The 19,055-nt window shown below is 38.2% G+C and overlaps 2 protein-coding genes across 2 annotated transcripts; both read left to right on the plus strand.

Moving 5' to 3' along the window:
• Positions 1 to 286: 286 nt before the first annotated feature.
• ankrd28b (ankyrin repeat domain 28b) lies at positions 287 to 13,306 on the plus strand. The gene is made up of 28 exons (XM_033981125.2): positions 287 to 527; positions 2,684 to 2,767; positions 2,994 to 3,072; positions 3,326 to 3,396; positions 3,474 to 3,674; positions 3,791 to 3,878; positions 3,970 to 4,112; positions 4,186 to 4,398; positions 4,476 to 4,554; positions 6,807 to 6,921; positions 7,214 to 7,296; positions 7,751 to 7,814; positions 8,007 to 8,075; positions 8,958 to 9,098; positions 9,657 to 9,768; positions 9,844 to 9,870; positions 10,021 to 10,095; positions 10,182 to 10,383; positions 10,475 to 10,562; positions 10,641 to 10,758; positions 10,862 to 11,081; positions 11,199 to 11,286; positions 11,363 to 11,446; positions 11,588 to 11,733; positions 11,823 to 11,905; positions 11,978 to 12,060; positions 12,161 to 12,252; positions 12,342 to 13,306. Exons 1-28 carry the CDS (start codon positions 501 to 503, stop codon positions 12,623 to 12,625), a joined length of 3,159 nt encoding a protein of 1,052 aa, XP_033837016.1. The 5' UTR covers positions 287 to 500; the 3' UTR covers positions 12,626 to 13,306.
• Positions 13,307 to 13,969: 663 nt separating this feature from the next.
• Positions 13,970 to 18,947, plus strand: hacl1 (2-hydroxyacyl-CoA lyase 1). Its single transcript, XM_033981126.2, has 17 exons — positions 13,970 to 14,176; positions 14,264 to 14,368; positions 14,495 to 14,535; positions 14,595 to 14,675; positions 14,763 to 14,835; positions 15,040 to 15,117; positions 15,187 to 15,281; positions 15,357 to 15,469; positions 15,562 to 15,697; positions 15,766 to 15,871; positions 15,979 to 16,062; positions 16,618 to 16,719; positions 16,796 to 16,950; positions 17,035 to 17,193; positions 17,272 to 17,379; positions 17,802 to 17,988; positions 18,743 to 18,947. Exons 1-17 carry the CDS (start codon positions 14,123 to 14,125, stop codon positions 18,773 to 18,775), a joined length of 1,710 nt encoding a protein of 569 aa, XP_033837017.1. The 5' UTR covers positions 13,970 to 14,122; the 3' UTR covers positions 18,776 to 18,947.
• Positions 18,948 to 19,055: the final 108 nt, after the last annotated feature.

The following is a 19,055-nucleotide window of genomic DNA, read 5'->3' on the forward strand; positions in this document are numbered from 1 at the left end:
ATTTTCCCCTTTGAACCATTTGCTTGAACACTAGAGGGAAACATTGAGCCGATCATAGTGTCAAAACGGACAATTAGGTTTGATTAGTAGCCTATTTAAAACAATAACCTAATAACACGTAATGCAGTAATGCTCGTATTTTATCCGTGTACCAATAACACATTTTAAAAAAGAAATGCCTGATGCATAGTGAGTGATGCTCTACTTAACTCGCGTGCTGCCAGAGATGAGCCAATCAGAAGGCTTAGCACTGAGGCCTTTAGCAAAACCAGCCAATCAGAAAGCAGATTGTTACCGACGTGAGCTACGGTGGCGGCAATGTTATGGAGTTTCCGCTGCTTTTTGCTTCCATGCCATCGGGTTAGGGAGCTAGCAAAATAGCCCTGCTAGCGTCCCATTAGGCCCAGCAGAGAGCACGGATAAACCTACCAAATCTGCTTCCCGGAACGAGCCAAACACCTCTATATGAACTGTATGACAGCTTTTAAAACCTCAGAAATATGGTGGTTCTCAAAATACGAGACCAGGTAAGTGATGGTAGTGCCCAAATCGGAGCTTAACTTTGAGTTTTTATGCTAACGCTAGCTACAACGATTTCACCGTCGCAGCGTAATGTAATCCGAGTGCCTGCAGCTATTCTGTGAGATGAAAGCATTAAAATGTATGTCTCACGACTGTCTTTTTAGTGAAGAGGCTGGTGTTTGATTGAAAAGGCAATTGGATGTTTTCCGAACCTACTGAGAACAAATGCCAAATCGTAGCAAAGCGTTATAGCTACATGTGTGCCACTCAGACGGCTTTTGACTGCTAATGATGATCAGTATGTAGTTGTAATTTACACAGGTATTAGTGGCTAGTCCCAAACATTGATCACTGACTGCATTGGATCAAATTTCCTAAAGGTGTTTTTTTTTTTTTAAATATTCTTAGGTAACACAATATAACCACAACAGAGGGAGTCCAGGTTTCATAGCTCCGTATGGTTAAAATTTTCCTCAGTAAAGTACAATTATGATAGCATATTATAGAAAGTAATTTGTAAATGTATATACTCATTTAATGTTTCACCTCTAATGTTTGTTTGAATAATACTTACTAACCTCACTGTGTTTAAAAGCTTCACAATCTTAAATAATGTTTTCTTAATGAGTGTGGATTGGATTTTTACTTTATGCCATCAAAGATATTATTAATATTAAACACAGGACTTCTTATTGCCTTCTATTTCAGTGGGTCTCAAGCTGTGGTATGTGTATCTCCACTGCTGTTACATGGTTCATGGTGCCATTTTAGATTTGATTAGGCATTTTAGTGCAGTTGTGGGTCTCTTTTAGCCCTCTTTAGACAAGTTGTATCTGAATTTATTGCAGGACTGGCTCTGATGGTACTTGGGGAAACCAAATATTTCTTTAATACAGTTGTATATGCTATAGTAGAGCCACTGCAAATACCTTTTTGTTTGTCATAGAAGATTTTATGAGTACATTTACCTTTTTAAATATACCAAAGGAGAGTCAGTTAACTTGCATGACTCGTATTTATCATTGTGCTCTTAAAGAATATCTGACACTTGATACTAGAATAGCCTTGTTGTCATTTATGGCCCGTGTTTTGCAGCCGCTGCTATTTTAGTGGCCCATGCAATGTGTCGTTTTGTGTGTGCACTTCACTGACTGTGTGCTCGGGCTCCTGTGTGAGGTCTCCATGGTGATAATATTAACCAGCCCAGCCAGTATCAAGAGGAAGTTCACTATGGCTGGAACAAACAGTGTCCTCTACTTATCTTTTAAATTGCTGGCAACAAGTTAGAATTTTTTTATTTGATTTACACAAAAGTTAAAATCAACAATCAAAAGCTACGTTAAAAAAAAAAAAAGTGTAATCAGTTTTTATTGGCCTTGCTTAACTTGAACATCCTCTTCTCTGCCCTGTAGATATTTTTGCCATGGGGTAATTAACGAAAACAAAGAGAACATTGTTTGTTCTGTATGAAACTGTAAAATTAACCATGGCCTGGTACTAGTCATGTGGTGTGTATTTGTGTTGTTGTCTAGTGCTCTAAAGTTGTGGCCCTCTCATTGTTGCCAATGTTTATTTCTTTAATTCCTTGATGTATTCAACAGGGCCTGTCCAGAGTTTAATGTCAGGTGTAGACAATATCTATTTTAATGTCATGCTGGCTTACTCCACTGTAAAAAAAAAAAAGTTTAAATCCTATATTCCTGGTCAATAAATGTCTGATGAACAGAAATAAAATGGATATTAACCCATGCACACATCTGCTAACATATACCAGTAGAACTGCTGTTTCACCACTTCACGGTGAGTCACTTTTACAGTGTGCAAGGGACATGTCAGAACAGAAGACACTAGGGAATCTTGGATTTGTCTCAGTTAACATTTTTTATTGTTTCTTAGTGAGCTTTATTAACATGTATAATCAGTTGCTCTGGCCTTGTTTGGCCTTTTACTCTTGGCCATAGTATGTTTAGTTACATGTTAGAATTAAACTATGGGAACTGATGTGAAAGGAATGTTGTCATGGTTTTACTGTTTAGACTGATAGATTATGTCATCAATTCAAATATTTGAGGAGTGATTTGCAGTATGCATCATTGTGTCCTTCAGACACTGAGTTACAAAAATCAGGGCGAATGTTTAAATGGTTTCTCCTGCTTTACAGCCTCCCCTGCTGAAAGCCATTTTCAGTGTAGACCCAGAAGAAGTCCGTGCACTTATTTTCAAGAAAGAGGATGTAAATGCACAGGTAATTGACAACTGTCTTTTCAGACTTGTATATCCAATTTAGTAAACAAAAGTCACATGTCACAATATGTTTTTTGCAAAACATAGACCGCTCATGTTTTATCAGTTTATTTCTTCCATAATTTGTATGTGTGTTATGTATTTGTTTTATAGCTGCTTGTGTGCTATTAAAAGATAGAAAAATATATAAACTGAAACTCATGTGTTCTTATATGCGTTCATTACAGGATAATGAAAAGCGGACTCCTCTGCATGCTGCTGCTTATCTTGGAGATGCAGAAATTATAGAGCTACTGATACTTTCAGGTATTGTATTTATTCAAAAATAATAAACATACGGTGATAGCACTGTTGTTAATAAAATTCATCAGAAAATTACAACATGTCACCACTACATTGTGTTGCTTTCATGAAATTACAGAATGAAGAAATTAATAGATAACTGCAGTGTTAGTTTTTTTTTTCTCTACTGTATTTTATCCCAACTCATGAGGACCTCATTAGTCTGTTGATTGTAGGGACACTGATCATATCTCTTATTTTTGGTTGCTTCTATTAGGTGCCAGAGTAAATGCCAAAGACAACAAGTGGCTTACTCCTCTGCACCGAGCTGTGGCCTCTTGTAGTGAGGTAGGGACATGTGCTTTTCCTTTTAAAAATGTTAACTGTTTTATTATTTGTCCTAATTGAAACCTCTTCATCATTAGGAGGCCGTCCAGGTTTTACTGAAACACTCAGCTGATGTAAATGCACGTGACAAGAATTGGCAGACTCCACTTCATGTTGCAGCAGCTAACAAGGCTGTGCGCTGTGCTGAGGCCCTTGTGCCTCTGCTCAGTAATGTCAATGTGTCGGACCGAGCAGGACGGACCGCTCTGCACCATGCAGCCTTCAGTGGGCATCTGGAGGTAATATTCACACACACAACCCAATACTACTAAATGATGCAGGAACGATATGCTGATTACTAGAATACAGATTCAGGATCTCTAGGAATAAATATGATGCATTTTTGCTTTTGTAGATGGTGCGCCTCTTGTTAACGAGAGGAGCCAATATCAATGCCTTTGACAAGAAGGATCGTCGGGCAATCCATTGGGCAGCTTATATGGGTACGTATCACATACATTTGTGTATCTGTCACCTAGTATGATTTAATTTACTAACAACAATTATAACTTTATTTGCTTTTGTATAATTTAGGTCACATAGAAGTTGTGAAACTGCTGGCATCTCATGGAGCAGAAGTAGCCTGTAAAGATAAGAAATCATACACCCCTTTACATGCAGCAGCCTCCAGTGGGATGATCAGTGTGGTCAAATACCTTCTGGACTTGGGGGTTGATGTAAGTCCTTTTGTGTAGTTTATTGATGTTCTAGTTACTTTCCTTGCTAATTCTTTGAAAATATTTTTGTCAGATCAATGAACCGAATGCATATGGCAACACACCCCTTCACGTGGCCTGCTACAATGGCCAAGACGTCGTTGTGAATGAGCTGATAGAATGTGGTGCGAATGTAAATCAGGTGAACGAAAAGGGGTTTGCGCCTCTGCATTTTACGGCTGCCTCTCGTCACGGAGCGCTCTGTCTGGAGCTTCTGGTGTGCAATGGAGCTGACGTGAACATCAAGGTGAATATGATTTTTACCTTTTTGATGAAATGATATGCTTAAGTGCATTATGTATTGTCTTTTTTTGTATTTTTCAGAGTAAAGATCGAAAGACACCCCTTCACATGACAGCTATCCATGGGAGGTTTTCTAGGTCTCAAGCTATTATTGAGAATGGTGAGCCTCCTAAAATCTGCTTAATTGGCCCTTGCCTGTCAGTAAGTGGCAAGGAGCATTGTTCCTGTTTCTTCTTATTTTTCTCCAAAACTAATTGTATTTCTAATCCGCTGAACATTAATGAAAAGTCTCACATGGGGATATAGGATTGACCAGCCCGGCAAAAAGATGTATAAAATGGGCATCACGACAATGCCCAACACATACCAAGTCAACACCGTGACCACAAATTGGACCCCATTGGGAGTGGGAACAGACTAAGTTTTGAGTCGGCTCATGAAATTCAGATCAGTGATGGAGTTCCATGAGACAAGTCTAAAGCTGAATTGGAGCACTTCCCTATGATGAACAGGAAGTCGGCCGTATTAGATTGAAATTCTGAAATTCCCTTTTACTATCTTTATGTGAAACCAATCTACCGGTAGTCCTTTTTTTTAAGCTCAGATTTGGCATGCCACATGTAGAGACAGACAAAAGTAGTAAATAGTTGTTGTTTTTTCTTTGACTTCTCATAGCCATAGGCATTGGTCTAGAGAGCTCAAATGTGAATCACTAATGTGTGATCCTGGCCTGAATATAATGGACTATAGAGCATATGAAAAGTGTACACTGTAGCCACCCCTACCATAGATGTGAAATTCCAACATTACTTGATTTGTACAAAGCTTGAGGATTAAAATCTATGAATGAGAATATGCAAAACATTCTATTATGGATATGGGGTATGTTTCACAGTTGGCCAGCAGGGACACAAATACTCCTAAAAAAATAAAAATAAATAAAAAACACATTTTGAAATTGTTACACTCACACTTAGTCCAGCTATGTTGAAATTTGAATCCCTCATACACTGGCTGCTACTCATTACATTGATAAGTCAAGCACAATAATCAATGCTAGATTGCCACCTTTAAGAATGCACACGGTTTACAATGGGGAGTAAAAAATATATTTTGGCATTAATTAGTGAAACTTTGCAAAAAATTATTTTTCCTACCCCTGATCAGAAAAGCCAATGAGACCCATGCCCTATTTTGTACAATTTTGCCTCTAGGGTCTTCCAAAGGTCCCATTGTAAGCACCCTGACTCAAATCACGTAATGGAGAAGGAAGGACCTACTAAACATGGACAGAAACTTACCAAAGTTGGCATAATGAACCAGTTTAGTGCAAAATAAATTTTCATAACAATACTTGGTCCACGCAAATTGGCTCTACAGTGCCACCTTTTAAGTGACCCCTATGGGATGGGAGACACATGCATTTTGTCTTAGGCCAGTGAAAAAGGAGTGATGGGACACATGAAGACACCCCTTAAACATAATTGGAGTGCTACTCTATATCACAGAGGAAGTTGGTTCTATTGGATGACATTTCTGTTGTCTCTTTAACGTATAAAACCTTGTCTTATGTTGTTGATCCAAAAGAACTCCCATTCCACATCTAGGGATGTTGATAATCAATAGTTATCCATTTTCCATGAATTTTTATTATGGTTTTCTGTAACATGCCATTAAAAAAAATATCTTTATTTCCTTTTTCTTACCTGCTCATGGCCACATTCATCAGCGTACAGAGCTAAAATTTTAAGTAATGAGCACATGACCAATGGTAAAAAAAAAATAAATGTATTCACCCATAACATGCAAATATTTTTTTTTTATGGCTGTGGGAACATAAACATCTATATTTCATTATTTCATAATGGATTTTATTTATTTATTTTATACACAGACAGAGATTACTTTATGCAAAGTTATTGAAAATTGACATAAACATTATTTAGGTCACTCCCACTGAAAACGTCAATTAGATTATAGCTTTATTATGCACAAGTTTGCTGGTTTAAAGCCATGGACCCCACCAGTATATTGAGTTACTTTTGTAACTATGGTTCTATGAATCACAGATTGAAAATCATATTACTTAGGTCACTTCAGTCAAAAGTCAGTTGCACCGTAGGAACCCTGGGCATTATGTGCGAGGTTGCTGGTTCAATGCCCAGGATCACACAAGTATAAAACAATTGGCACAGTTCACTATGGAAATAGGGTTGGAACACATAGTGGCCTGGGCAGCTGTAAGGGAGAATGGCATGCCAGGCTGTCACGACAGTTTCTGAATTATGACCGCCCATAAATCGCAAGTCCACAATGGGCAAATGGGAAGGATATGCACATCATGCTTATGGCTTTAATTGATTTTAAAGCTATTGCTACAACTTGTCTCTTGCTAATTGCTGCGTCCCTAAGGTGCTGAGATCGACTGTGAAGACAAAAATGGGAATACACCTCTGCACATTGCTGCTCGTTACGGACACGAGCTTCTCATCAACACACTCATCACAAACAGAGCTGATACAGCCAAGTAAGTGCCCCGCAGCAGCTCTGTCTAAGCCTCTGTTTAGGTCCAGGGAAATTATCAATATGTTGGCAGTTTAGACTTATTTCGGTTGATCCTGCACAAAGAGAAAATTGAGTTTTGTTGTTTTTTTAAAGACTACAGTAAAAATGAAAACGTTATGAAGTAGTCACTTTGTTGCCCATTGTATTGTCGGACAGTTTATAGATAAACAAGTAATAAGCAACACTGAGACTTGGATTATTTTGTGCCACCGCAAGAAACTATTTGAAAAGTAAATGTTATTTTTATTTTTCAGACGGGGCATTCATGGCATGTTCCCACTGCATTTGGCTGCTCTTAGTGGGTTTTCCGACTGTTGCCGGAAGCTTCTGTCATCGGGTACACACTTTGACTTACTTTTATTTTTCTTTACTAAACTTTGCAGAGAATAAAGAATGTACTTTTACTTGCTTTTTGCAGTAGTTTGCATTTAGTCGTTTGGGTAAAACATTGTGTTGTGAGGGCCCACAACAATCTTTGTTTAGGGTAATCTTGTTCACTGACAATAAATGTGGAAATTGAACAAATTCAGCCAAACTACAAATCTCACACTGTTTACCCAAGAAACTAGATGCACCTGTTTATTCAAGAAACTAGTGCAGCAATGAATTATTATTTTATATGTATAACTATTGACATATATTAAATATAATAAAATATTTATATACACATACATGCATACATACGCTAATTGAAACAGCTCAGTAGCCCCATGCGACAATGCAGTTTTGTAATGTATTATTGTATGTAATGTATTCATATTTTTCTGTTTCACTTGTCTACATTCACACAGGCTTTGATATTGACACCCCTGATGACTTCGGCAGGACGTGTTTACATGCTGCAGCTGCTGGAGGGTAAGTTTAGGATCGTTAAGCATTTTTATGTTCATCTGTTTTCACTCTGGGGCAGTGGTATTATAGTAAAAACATATGTTATATTTAGTCAATGATTAAACCATTTGGCTATACGATATTCTGATTATATTTTGTAAATTTATAGAACTTGTATACATTTGTAACTGTTGTGAATTTGTTTTGTGTGTTCAGAAACTTGGAATGTCTGAATCTTCTTCTTAACACTGGGGCGGACTTCAATAGAAAAGACAGCTTTGGGAGGTTTGTAGTATCCCAAAATTTTTTATTTACCCAAATTAAACCCAGAACCTGGACTAGACTGGGACTAAACCAGTGGTTCTCAAATAGTGGGGCGCGTATGACTCCGCGTATGACACTGTAGTGCTGTACGCAGCGCGTACGCAGCGCACGCACAGCAAAGAGCAGGAGAGAGCGAAACAGATTGTGACACAGGGCAGTGAACAAGAAACGCTTTTGCTAAAGAGACACTATGGAAAACATTTTAACAGGGATGAAAAGAAAGGCGGATATAGACGGAGGTAAAGTCATCCGAAAAATAAGACAAGGAAATCTCATGAAGCGTATGGAGCACTTGGCTTCACCGTGACTCCGGTGGGACACGAGGACAGACCGGTGTCTGAAAATGTTGGCAGCGGACAGTATGAAGCCAAATAAGTTAAGACCCCACCTCATTACACCTCAGTCACGCTGATAAGACGCTGGAGTTTTTTCAGCGTAAACGTGTCAAATATTGCCAAAAATCATCCCGCTTTGTAAATGTCACTTAAAGCAGCAAGCACTGAGCATCATGTAAGGTGGTGTACCAAATTGCTAAATTACTTGTTTTAATTTGATATTTATTTAATTTTAATTTATTCATTTGATGTTTATTTAATTTTATTTTTTTATTTGATATTTAATTAAATTTCATTATATCATTTAATTTATTTTATTTTTTCGGGGGGGGGGGCGTGAAATTTTTTCTTCTTTATAGGGGGGGCATGATAGAAAATAATTGAGAGGCACTGGACTAAACCAATTGAAGAACAGAATCAAACCCAGTCTACATTAGCGGGATCAATTCAGGACAAGTTTCACGGCAGCCAACAGATACGATATTAAAATGTGATGTTGTTTTTCCAGGACCCCACTACACTATGCTGCAGCCAACTGTAACTACCAGTGCCTGTTTGCTCTGGTGGGCTCTGGGGCCAGTGTGAATGACCTGGATGAGCGGGGCTGCACTCCTCTTCACTACGCTGCTGCCTCTGACACAGATGGAAAGTACGTGTCAGATATTTTTCATTAACATTTTACATAATACATTTTGCAAATCAAGCTGATAAACTATTTTTTATGCATTGAGAATGTCTCGTACATTAAGTTGGATAATGTTTTAATGATATCGTAAAAAATTGGTTCGTATCAGAAAAATGACAGGAATAGAAACTGAAACTGGAAAACTGGCTTGCCCCTAAGCCACCCTATGTTACCATGTTGGTGTGTGTGTGTATATATATATATATATATATATATATATATATATATATATATATATATATATATATATATATATATATATATATATATATATATATATATATATATATATATATATATATATATATATATATATATATATAATATGGATACATCTTTATTGTCATTGCAAGTTAAATTATGTCAAACTTGACATAATTGACATTCCTTAATAGCAGCATAAAATTGTTCAAAGATTTTTCACGGTTCAATTGAAAGAGGTGTGTACATATATGTATGTTTGTTTTCTAGGAATGGTAGTTTTAATGTTCTAAAGTGTGTTTTTTTTGTGTGTGTGTGCAGGTGCCTGGAATATTTACTGAGGAATGATGCAAATCCAGGGATCCGTGACAATCACGGCTATAATGCTGTACATTATGCCTCTGCTTACGGACATCGCCTCTGTCTAGAACTGGTGAGAATACTGTGGTTATATTTCAATAATTTCACTAAATCCTTTAGTATAACTCCTTTTATTGTTTTATTGTAGATTGCAAGTGAAACTCCCCTAGATGTGGTGAGTCTATTGCCATTTTCATATTTGATTTGCAAGTGAATGGCAAAAATAAAACAAAGAAATTAAGAGGAAAAGCCATAAATGTATCCAATAACACTTTCCATTAATAAACCCATACACAAGTAGTTAACATTTTAAAACTCATTTTAGCTCATGGAAACCTCAGGAACAGACATCATGAATGACTCGGACGTCAGAGCCCCTGTCAGCCCCTTGCACCTTGCTGTAAGCATTCTCCTTGTAAAATCCATAGTAGCCATGTACTGTATGTCATTTGAAAGTTGGATAAAGTTTCTAATAAAATCTCTCAGGCATATCACGGCCATCACCAGGCTTTGGAGGTGTTGGTACAGTCTTTGCTGGATCTGGATGTACGAAACAGTCAGGGGCGCACACCTCTAGACCTGGCTGCGTTTAAGGGTCATGTGGAGTGTGTGGATGTGTTGATCAACCAGGGAGCCTCCATCTTGGTCAAGGACTTCACCTTAAAGCGGACCCCATTTCATGCTGCAGGTATACTTTCTCTTTTTTTATCCCATAAATAGTAACTTTACATAAATTGTACCTGGGAATGGTCCTAATGAATATTTATTTTGTTTTTTAGCTACAAATGGTCACTCTGAATGTTTGCGTTTATTGATTGGAGATGCAGAGCTTCCAAGTGCAGTGGATATTAAAGATGGAAATGGGCAGTAAGTAGAAGTTTAAATTGCATGTATAATCTATTCATGGCGAACCTCTGTTGGTTAATATGATGTCTACATTTTTAGAACACCACTGATGCTGTCAGTTCTTGGTGGATACACAGACAGTGTGTATTCTCTGCTTAATAAAGGAGCCAGTGTAGAGGCTAAAGATAAATGGGGGAGGACAGCTCTCCACAGAGGAGTAAGTGCATGTTTGTTCAACATTTTCTAATATTTGACCACACAATGTCATAGAATGTGTGCTATGAAGTGCATGTGGACACTCTTCTGATTTTGTACTCTAGGCTGTGACAGGCCATGAGGAGTGTGTAGAAGCCCTTCTTCAGCACAATGCAAACTTCCTGGTGCGAGACTGTAAAGGGCGTACCCCCATCCACCTGGCAGCTGCGTGTGGACACTTCGGGGTGTTGGGAAGCCTGCTGCATGCTGCCCAGTCAGTGCAGACACTCCCCCCTTTAGCAGATAACCACGGCTATACCCCACTGCACTGGGCCTGCTACAATGGTACACATGTTTTCAGGCATCTTTTCTTTGTTAAATCCGATAGATCTGAAATAAATACACTCTCAAGAAGTAAAAACTATTTTTTTTTTTTAATTGGCGCCTAACATTTTATTATAGGTCATGATACATGTGTAGAGGCTTTGCTGGAACAAGAAGTTTTTCATAAGTCAGTGGGAAATGCATTCAGCCCTCTCCACTGTGCTGTGTAAGTTGTGGCTGGTGTTTCATTGTTTTGTCTATGCATATTTGATTATTCTAATCCTAATTTATATTTTTTATAGTATTCATGATAATGAAGGTGCAGCAGAAATGCTGATAGACACATTGGGCCCTACAATTGTAAATGCCAAAGATGGTAAAGACAGGTATGCCTTAGGGTTACTTTCTATCACTCATACTCACTTGTCATGAGATTGATGAATGCTCTGATAACCGCTTTCTTCTGGGTTGTAACACAGGCAAAAACTGACTCAGTTATTATAATGACCCTCCACCTCTTGTTGCAGGACGCCGCTGCATGCTGCAGCCTTCACTGACCATGTGGAGTGCCTGCAGCTACTGCTGAGCCACAATGCTCAGGTTAACTGTGTGGATGCTGCTGGAAAGACCCCTCTGATGATGGCGGCTGAGAACGGGCAGACCAATGCTGTTGGTATGAAAGCCTTTATTTTAACACATAAATATGTACTACAGCTCTGCCATAAAATAATAATAATAATTTTTATGTTCTGTCTGTTCTAGAGTTGCTTGTGAGCAGTGCAAAAGCAGATCTCACTTTGCAAGATTCTGCTAAGAACACAGCACTACATCTTGCCTGTAGTAAGGTGTGTACTCTGTCTACACTCTTATCTGTTGTTGAATATTTGTTTTTTGACTTTTTATTTTACATTTTTCAGGGACATGAAACCAGTGCCTTGTTAATATTGGAAAAGATTACAGATAGAAACCTCATCAACGCCACTAACTCTGCCTTACAGACGTAAGCATATGTGAAATTAGCCTTAGAGAATAATTGCAATTTTCAATTTTAGTTGTTATATAGAACTGTAAATATTGACTCCTACTTATATTTTTTGTAGGCCATTGCATGTGGCTGCAAGAAATGGTTTAACTGTAGTTGTACAAGAGCTGCTTGCAAAGGGAGCCAGTGTACTTGCAGTCGATGAGAATGGTAAACTCACAATAGCCATTCTTTTTGAGTCTTGATGCTGAAAACATGATTACGTAATGTATCTTGACATTCTTCTGCTCATGTTTCAGGTTACACACCTGCCTTGGCCTGTGCCCCTAACAAAGATGTGGCAGACTGCCTAGCCCTGATTCTGGCCACCATGATGCCTGTTTCCCCCTGCACCCCAGCGCCCATTCTTCCTTTTAGTGCCATTAACCACTACACCACCAGCCCCTCCAAGAGCGTTACGTTTGACAGCTTACCTGTGCTGCGCAGCGAGCACACTTCCTACTGCAGCTTCAACAACATCAGCCACCATGATGGTTTTTTCAAGGATGAAGAGCTCAATGACTCAGACTCAGAGACTTACTGAGGACCATAGAAACACAACTGTGTCTTAAAATTACCCACCGCCAGCTTTGGAGGACAGGGGAAGACAGCCCCAACAGGAGCCTTAAATTACCCCCCTTCCGAAGAGAGAGCACAAGAGAGTGCCGCAGGCTGGTCCCCGCTCGTCCCAACCTCATTCAGCCCCTACTATCCATTCAGCAAACAGGACCCAGAGGCTGCTGAACACAGTGACTCTAAGGGACAAACTTGTGTTTGACTGCAGCAGATAAGGGCAATAAGCGCTGAACATGGATGGTAGCACAGCTTAAGGATAAGGACCAAAAAGCATTTTAACCCACATGTAATTGTGTGAATGAAATTTGAGTTTGTGTTAAGCCCTTTCTGGGCCATGAAGGATGCTGGTTTTGATTTAGAAAAGCTTGGTGTGGTGAAGTTTAATAAACGGTCACCGCATGTATCATCTGATGCACTTATCCTTCAGTTTTCCAAGTCAAAATGGAGAAAAGTGTTTATTTTTGGGGAGGAATATTTTAGTATGCCATTGCTTATGTTATCAACTTCAAGAATCAACATTGCTGACACAAATGATTAAAAATATCACTACCAGTAATGATTTTTAAGTCAATTGACCATCTTTTGTATATTGACTTTACCACAAAGCGATTTAGTCTGTAATAAATTATTTGTGTTTGTTTGGTTCCTATTTATGTGTTCATTTTGTGCCTTCTTCATCATTAATTACATGGGGTTTAGAGGCAGCTGTAAAACTACAGTGATAAACAAGTATTGACATTGTGAAAAGCACTGTTTCACTGAGGTATGAGGAGACACTGTATTGTAAACCAATGGTTGGAAGGCTTTTTGTTTTGTTTGAGTTACAATTTTGCTCTTACTCTAGGTAATGTTTGTTGACAGGTTTGTTTGCTTTAATTTTAAAAACAACACCACTCTGATTTAAAACAAATCTCACAGATTCTTAAATGATTTTAACTGGAAAAAATGTACAAAATATCTGCTAGCTTCATCTGAATGAAAAAAAAAAAAAAATCTTTACCTGGAATTTGAGTGTTGGAACTTTGAAACTAGCATGTATATAGAAATTATGACTGTGAATTTAGAGATCCAATGAATTCTTTCATTACTGAGATTGATGTATATTTTATGAGTAATAAAGAAATGACTTATTTAATAATAGTTTGAACTTTTTTTCTTCATGACTCAAAATGCATAAATCTGAAAGTAACACACAAATGAGAAGGAGCAAATCAAGTCCCTCTGTCAGTGACAGGCAGGCTATAAACCAATGGTACAGAATGGCCATACTGCGTAAGTGGGTGGTTCTTTTTTTCTTAGCTATGATTGGCTTAAAACCCGGAAGTAAATAATAGCGTAGTAACGCTACGTAGTGGGGCTTCTGCTTATCCTACTCAATTCTACTTTGTTGCCATATTAAAATAATATTACTATTTGCTATTATAGCATTAGGGAGTATTAGGAATTAGCATAGCTTTGGTCATTCATGGACGAGGACATAACAGGAGCTCAGCTGGTTGCTGAGTCTTTACTGGCTCAGGTAAGTTTGTGATAAAACACGAACTGTGTTAAAGGTCAAGAATAATACTTCGCCTGAAATGACTTTAATTACAACTTCTTTGTGCAGAAAGTGGAGTACATGTTTGGTGTGGTTGGTGTTCCTATTATTGAAGTGGCAATAGCTGCACAGGCTGTAGGAATCAAATATGTGGGAATGAGAAACGAACAGGCGGTATGATCGTGTTGTCTACTCTCGTATATGGCCTATAATAATGCATAACCTGCTTTGCGCTGTTTTCATGTCATAATAGCCTAACAGTGTTGTTATGTATTATGCTCTAATTTCTATTACTTACAGGCCTGTTATGCTGCATCTGCCATTGGATATCTGACTGGAAGGTGAGAGAGTCTTATTATAAAGTGATTGTATTCACACTGACTTTTTCTGATTGGTGCAGACCAGGAGCTTGCTTGGTGGTGTCTGGTCCTGGCCTCATTCATGCTCTGGGTGGAATGGCCAATGCCAATGAGAACTGTTGGTAAGACAGTTGAAACCATGTTCTGCCTGTAGGCCTATACTTCTAGGTTTTCTTTTTATAAAATATTTTTATGCTGCATCTGTTTAGGCCTGTAGTTGTAATTGGAGGGTCCTCCGATAGAAACCAAGAAATAACAGGGGCTTTTCAGGAATTTCCACAGGTAATGAACAATGTAACAATGTTAGTGTATTCACACTTACACAAACATGTATCAAATTTGGGACTAAAGTGAGACTAATCCTGGAACTAAACCTGGACTAGAAAAGGACCAACTCTACATCAGGACTAAACTGAGCTACTAGCCAGGATCAATGAGGACAAGTGTGAACAGAGTTGGTATTAAAACTGAATTCCTCTGATTTAGGTGGAGACATGTCGTCTTTATAGCAAGTTCTCTGCTAGACCCAGCAGTCTTGAGGTCATACCTTCAGTTATTGAGAAGGTTTGTTTTTGTCATATAAGTGTCTTAACTACAAACAGAGAAAATAACATCATGGTTTGTGCATCACAGGCAGTCCGCACTTCAATGTATGGCCGTCCAGGTGCTTGTTATGTGGATATAGCAGGAGATATGGTCAATGCAAAGGTGAATAGGAGCAACATCAGGTATGTTATTTTTCCCCAAGAATTCCTGTATTTATAAGCAAACACATGTAGACATTGGCATATTTGTATATGCAGAGTTGTATCCTGCTGTCCACCTCCTCCTGTAAGCATGGCCGAAAGTGGTGCAGTTACTCAAGCTCTTTCTATATTGAAAGCATCTAAAAGACCATTAATCATAATTGGAAAAGGTATTGTATCTTTTAACTTTATAATATCAAATAAGAGCACTTTGTCTGATGTTGTTGTAAGTTTAAGTAGTTATAATTATTGTATGCCACAGGAGCAGCTTTTGCACGAGCTGAAACTGTTCTAAGGAAGTTTGTGGAAACAAGTGGTCTGCCCTTTCTGCCAACTCCAATGGGAAAAGGTGTCTTGCCAGATGACCACCCCAATTGTGTAGCAGCTGCTCGCTCAAGGTCAATTAACATATTATTAATACTTTCTAATTAAGTGCAACAAAATCACTTGTGTTGCTTTCATCCAGAGCTCTACTACAGGCCGATGTTATTCTGCTGCTTGGAGCCAGATTAAACTGGATTTTACATTTTGGCCGACCACCAAGATTTGATCCTAAGGTCAAAATCATTCAGGTAATAGATACAATTTTAATATATTTTATTGTATTGCTTTTAATATGTCAAATATATTTTGTAATTGGACTTGTTAAACATTAACAAGCGTTTATTGTGTTTTACAGGTTGACCTTTGTCCAGAAGAAATGGGGAATAATGTGAGGCCTGCTGTTGCTCTCTTGGGTGATATCAGTGCTGTTGTTTCTCAGGTAAGTAAGTACGTTTAGTAACTTTTTGTAGCTGACAAAGCTAAGCTAAAAGTATTTCATGAAGACTGAATGTTTTATTTATTTATTTATTTAGAAGGACAATGTACAATTACATTAAGCACAATGGCAGAGATGCTTGTACCAGATTCTAGCTTTACAGCTAATTTACATCTGTAGTCCTCAGGGGGAGGGGTCAACTCTCCTAGTGGAGGGTCCCCCACCTGCTTGTCTCCATGGAAATGTTCTTGCTTTGCCTAAAATGTTCTACAGCATTGCATTAAACAAATCTTGCATTTCTTCGATTGTTTGTTTATATGGTTAAAAAAAACTTGAAAATATGCATTCTTACTGTGAGACCGTGAGACCAACTACATGCAGATACTGTGGAACATTCTAGGGAATTCAATAACATCTCCATGAGGACAAGCATACTGCACCTTTAATGTGCATGGCATTTCAGCAACTAAGTTTAGAATTAAGCACAATACTAATAACCATTTTTGTCAGTTATTAGACTAAATAACTAAATAAACACTGGTTCACTATTCTCAACAGTTGCTTCAGAGCCTTAAGGTTGATACCTGGAAATATTCTCCTAATACAGAGTGGTGGAGCTCCCTCAGATTGAAGATTGCTGCCAATACCAAAATATCACAAGTAAAGTTGTATTTATTCAGGAAGGCAGCATGAACTCAACTAATGTGATTTTTTTATTTTTTTTTTCACTTTTTAGTCCCTTGCACTTCAACCAACATTGCCCATGAACTACTACACAGTTTTCCACAACATCTCTGAGCTTTTACCACATGACTGCATCATTGTCAGTGAAGGTGCAAACACCATGGACATAGGACGCACCATGTTAAACAACTATCTACCTCGACACAGGCAAGACACCAAGATCATGTTGGACATATTTGTAACGATAGTTTTCCCCCCACATTTCTGTTAATTAAACTCATTGCTATCCAGGTTGGATGCTGGTACGTTTGGAACAATGGGGGTAGGCCTTGGTTTTGCTATTGCAGCTGCTGTTATGGAGAAAAGCAAGGTCAATGGACAGAGAATCATCTGTGTGGAAGGAGACAGTGCCTTTGGGTTTTCGGGAATGGAGGCTGAGACTATGTGCAGGTGGATTCACAGCCTGACTTGTCCAAAAATCACTCTCCTCCACCTGCAATACCTGATAACTTCCTTGTATTTCAACAGGTATAATCTTCCCATTATTGTAATCGTGGTAAATAATAATGGCATCTACAGTGGTGTGGATCCTGAGACATGGAAGGAAATGGCCAAACTCGGAGACCTGACAACAGTGTGAGTGATGAAGGTCTTTTTGTCATTTTTGGTCTTTGTCAATAAGTTACAATAGGATCAGATGGACCTCTATGGGGCTCTGTAGGAGATTTATTGTTTTTGAAAGGAATATCTAACTTGTGAGTTACAAATTTTGAACTTTATCACTATTTGTTAGGGATTGGCTCCAAAAAATTTCCATAGTAATATTATCCCATAGATGCCTTTTTGAACTGACAACAATGACAACTTTGGGACTAAATAATGGCACAACTTTTTGATGGTACTGTGAAAAAAGATATTATCCATAATAAACCAGGTCAACAAATCTGCAATCCGACGGTCAAAGAGCAAATTCTGTGCTGCCTTCCAGATCCATTTTAAACTACAGGGATTTTAGAATGTTGTGATGTCACATGAACGTAACCTATTAATTTTGACAGAGCCCCACCTGTCACGCTCCTTCCTGAGGCTCGCTATGATAATGTCATGGCAGCTTTCGGAGGGCGCGGCTTCTTGATTCGGACGGTGGAGGAGCTGCGCAGCGCCTTAGAGCTTAGCCTGAGTGACTGGGAGAAGCCCTGTCTGTTGAATGTGCTAATAGACCCATCATCAGACAGAAAGCAGCAGGTGACATGTTAACCCTTTTTATTTCCAGTGTTTTAGTTGCTCAGTCATTATATGATATATGATGGACAACAATAACTAACAAGACCAAGAGTATAAAGTTTGGAGTTTTATCATAATATTTAAGTTTAACAAATAACAGCAGACATAAAAGGTTGGACAGAAGACAAAGTTCCATTCCACTTTCAGTAGAAACTCTAGAACTTTGAGGAGCAGTTTGTTTGGTACTACTTTATAATAACTAAACCTTAATTAGCATTATTGAAGCATGAACAAAGACCTAATTGAAATGGCTTATTATTAGATTTAGCAACTAATACTTAATAAAGGGGTTAGCGTTTTATAACGTGTTATTACAGTTGCATTTACATTTAATGCTGTTGGCTCAGAACATCCCTATCCCCTCACACTAGCAATACTATACAATGTTGAAACAAGTGCACAGTGGAATAATACAGAAGATATAAGCCATGTATTTTTGTTACTTGCTACAGTAATACATACACTCAAGGTAAACCACATTACAACCCCCCCACCTTGTTTCAACTTGACCTGTCTATTTCAGGGACCCCATAATTAGAAATCATAGAGCCCCTTTGTTATGTTTAACGTATCTACGCAACCAGTCGCCAACATTTTTCAAGGGTCTATAAGAAGCTCTATGCATTCAGCACATAAATATCTTAACAGCCCAAATGTTCAAATCTTCAGCTTATTAAAGTGTGATCAATTTAATTTTGTTTATTTATATTTTCAGGAGTTTCCTTGGCTCACACGCTCCAACCTGTAGCCGACCTGTTTGCCTCGGATAAAATTTCATACAGTATTCCTAAACACAGTTGCCTTAATTCCTGTAAAAAGTATTTTTAGTCAAATAAATGTTATATTATTTAGTAATAAATACTTACATGAAAGATTTAAATACTGTCTTTTTGTGTTATAAATAAACAGTGCCGCTAACATACCTGTATGTATTTGTATAATATCGACATTACTCTGCTGTAGTTCCCTCTCCTCAAGACTTGAATTAATACAGCCATTCAATTATGTAGGGCAGACTGAGCACTAAA

The sequence above is a fragment of the Periophthalmus magnuspinnatus genome, chromosome 16 (genome assembly GCF_009829125.3).
Source record: "Periophthalmus magnuspinnatus isolate fPerMag1 chromosome 16, fPerMag1.2.pri, whole genome shotgun sequence".
NCBI lineage: Eukaryota > Metazoa > Chordata > Actinopteri > Gobiiformes > Gobiidae > Periophthalmus > Periophthalmus magnuspinnatus.

What these genes read in the sequence shown, in the direction of transcription:
- hacl1 (XM_033981126.2), top strand. Translation starts at nt 14,123, where the DNA reads ATGGACGAGGACATAACAGGAGCTCAGCTGGTTGCTGAGTCTTTACTG. An exon ending in GTAGCAGCTGCTCGCTCAAG is followed by an intron (nt 15,698 to 15,765) that starts GTCAATTAACAT and finishes GCTTTCATCCAG; the next exon opens with AGCTCTACTACAGGCCGATG. An exon ending in CCAATACCAAAATATCACAA is followed by an intron (nt 16,720 to 16,795) that starts GTAAAGTTGTAT and finishes TTCACTTTTTAG; the next exon opens with TCCCTTGCACTTCAACCAAC.
- ankrd28b (XM_033981125.2), top strand. Translation starts at nt 501, where the DNA reads ATGGTGGTTCTCAAAATACGAGACCAG. An exon ending in GAGCTGACGTGAACATCAAG is followed by an intron (nt 4,399 to 4,475) that starts GTGAATATGATT and finishes TGTATTTTTCAG; the next exon opens with AGTAAAGATCGAAAGACACC. An exon ending in CGGGCAGACCAATGCTGTTG is followed by an intron (nt 11,734 to 11,822) that starts GTATGAAAGCCT and finishes TGTCTGTTCTAG; the next exon opens with AGTTGCTTGTGAGCAGTGCA.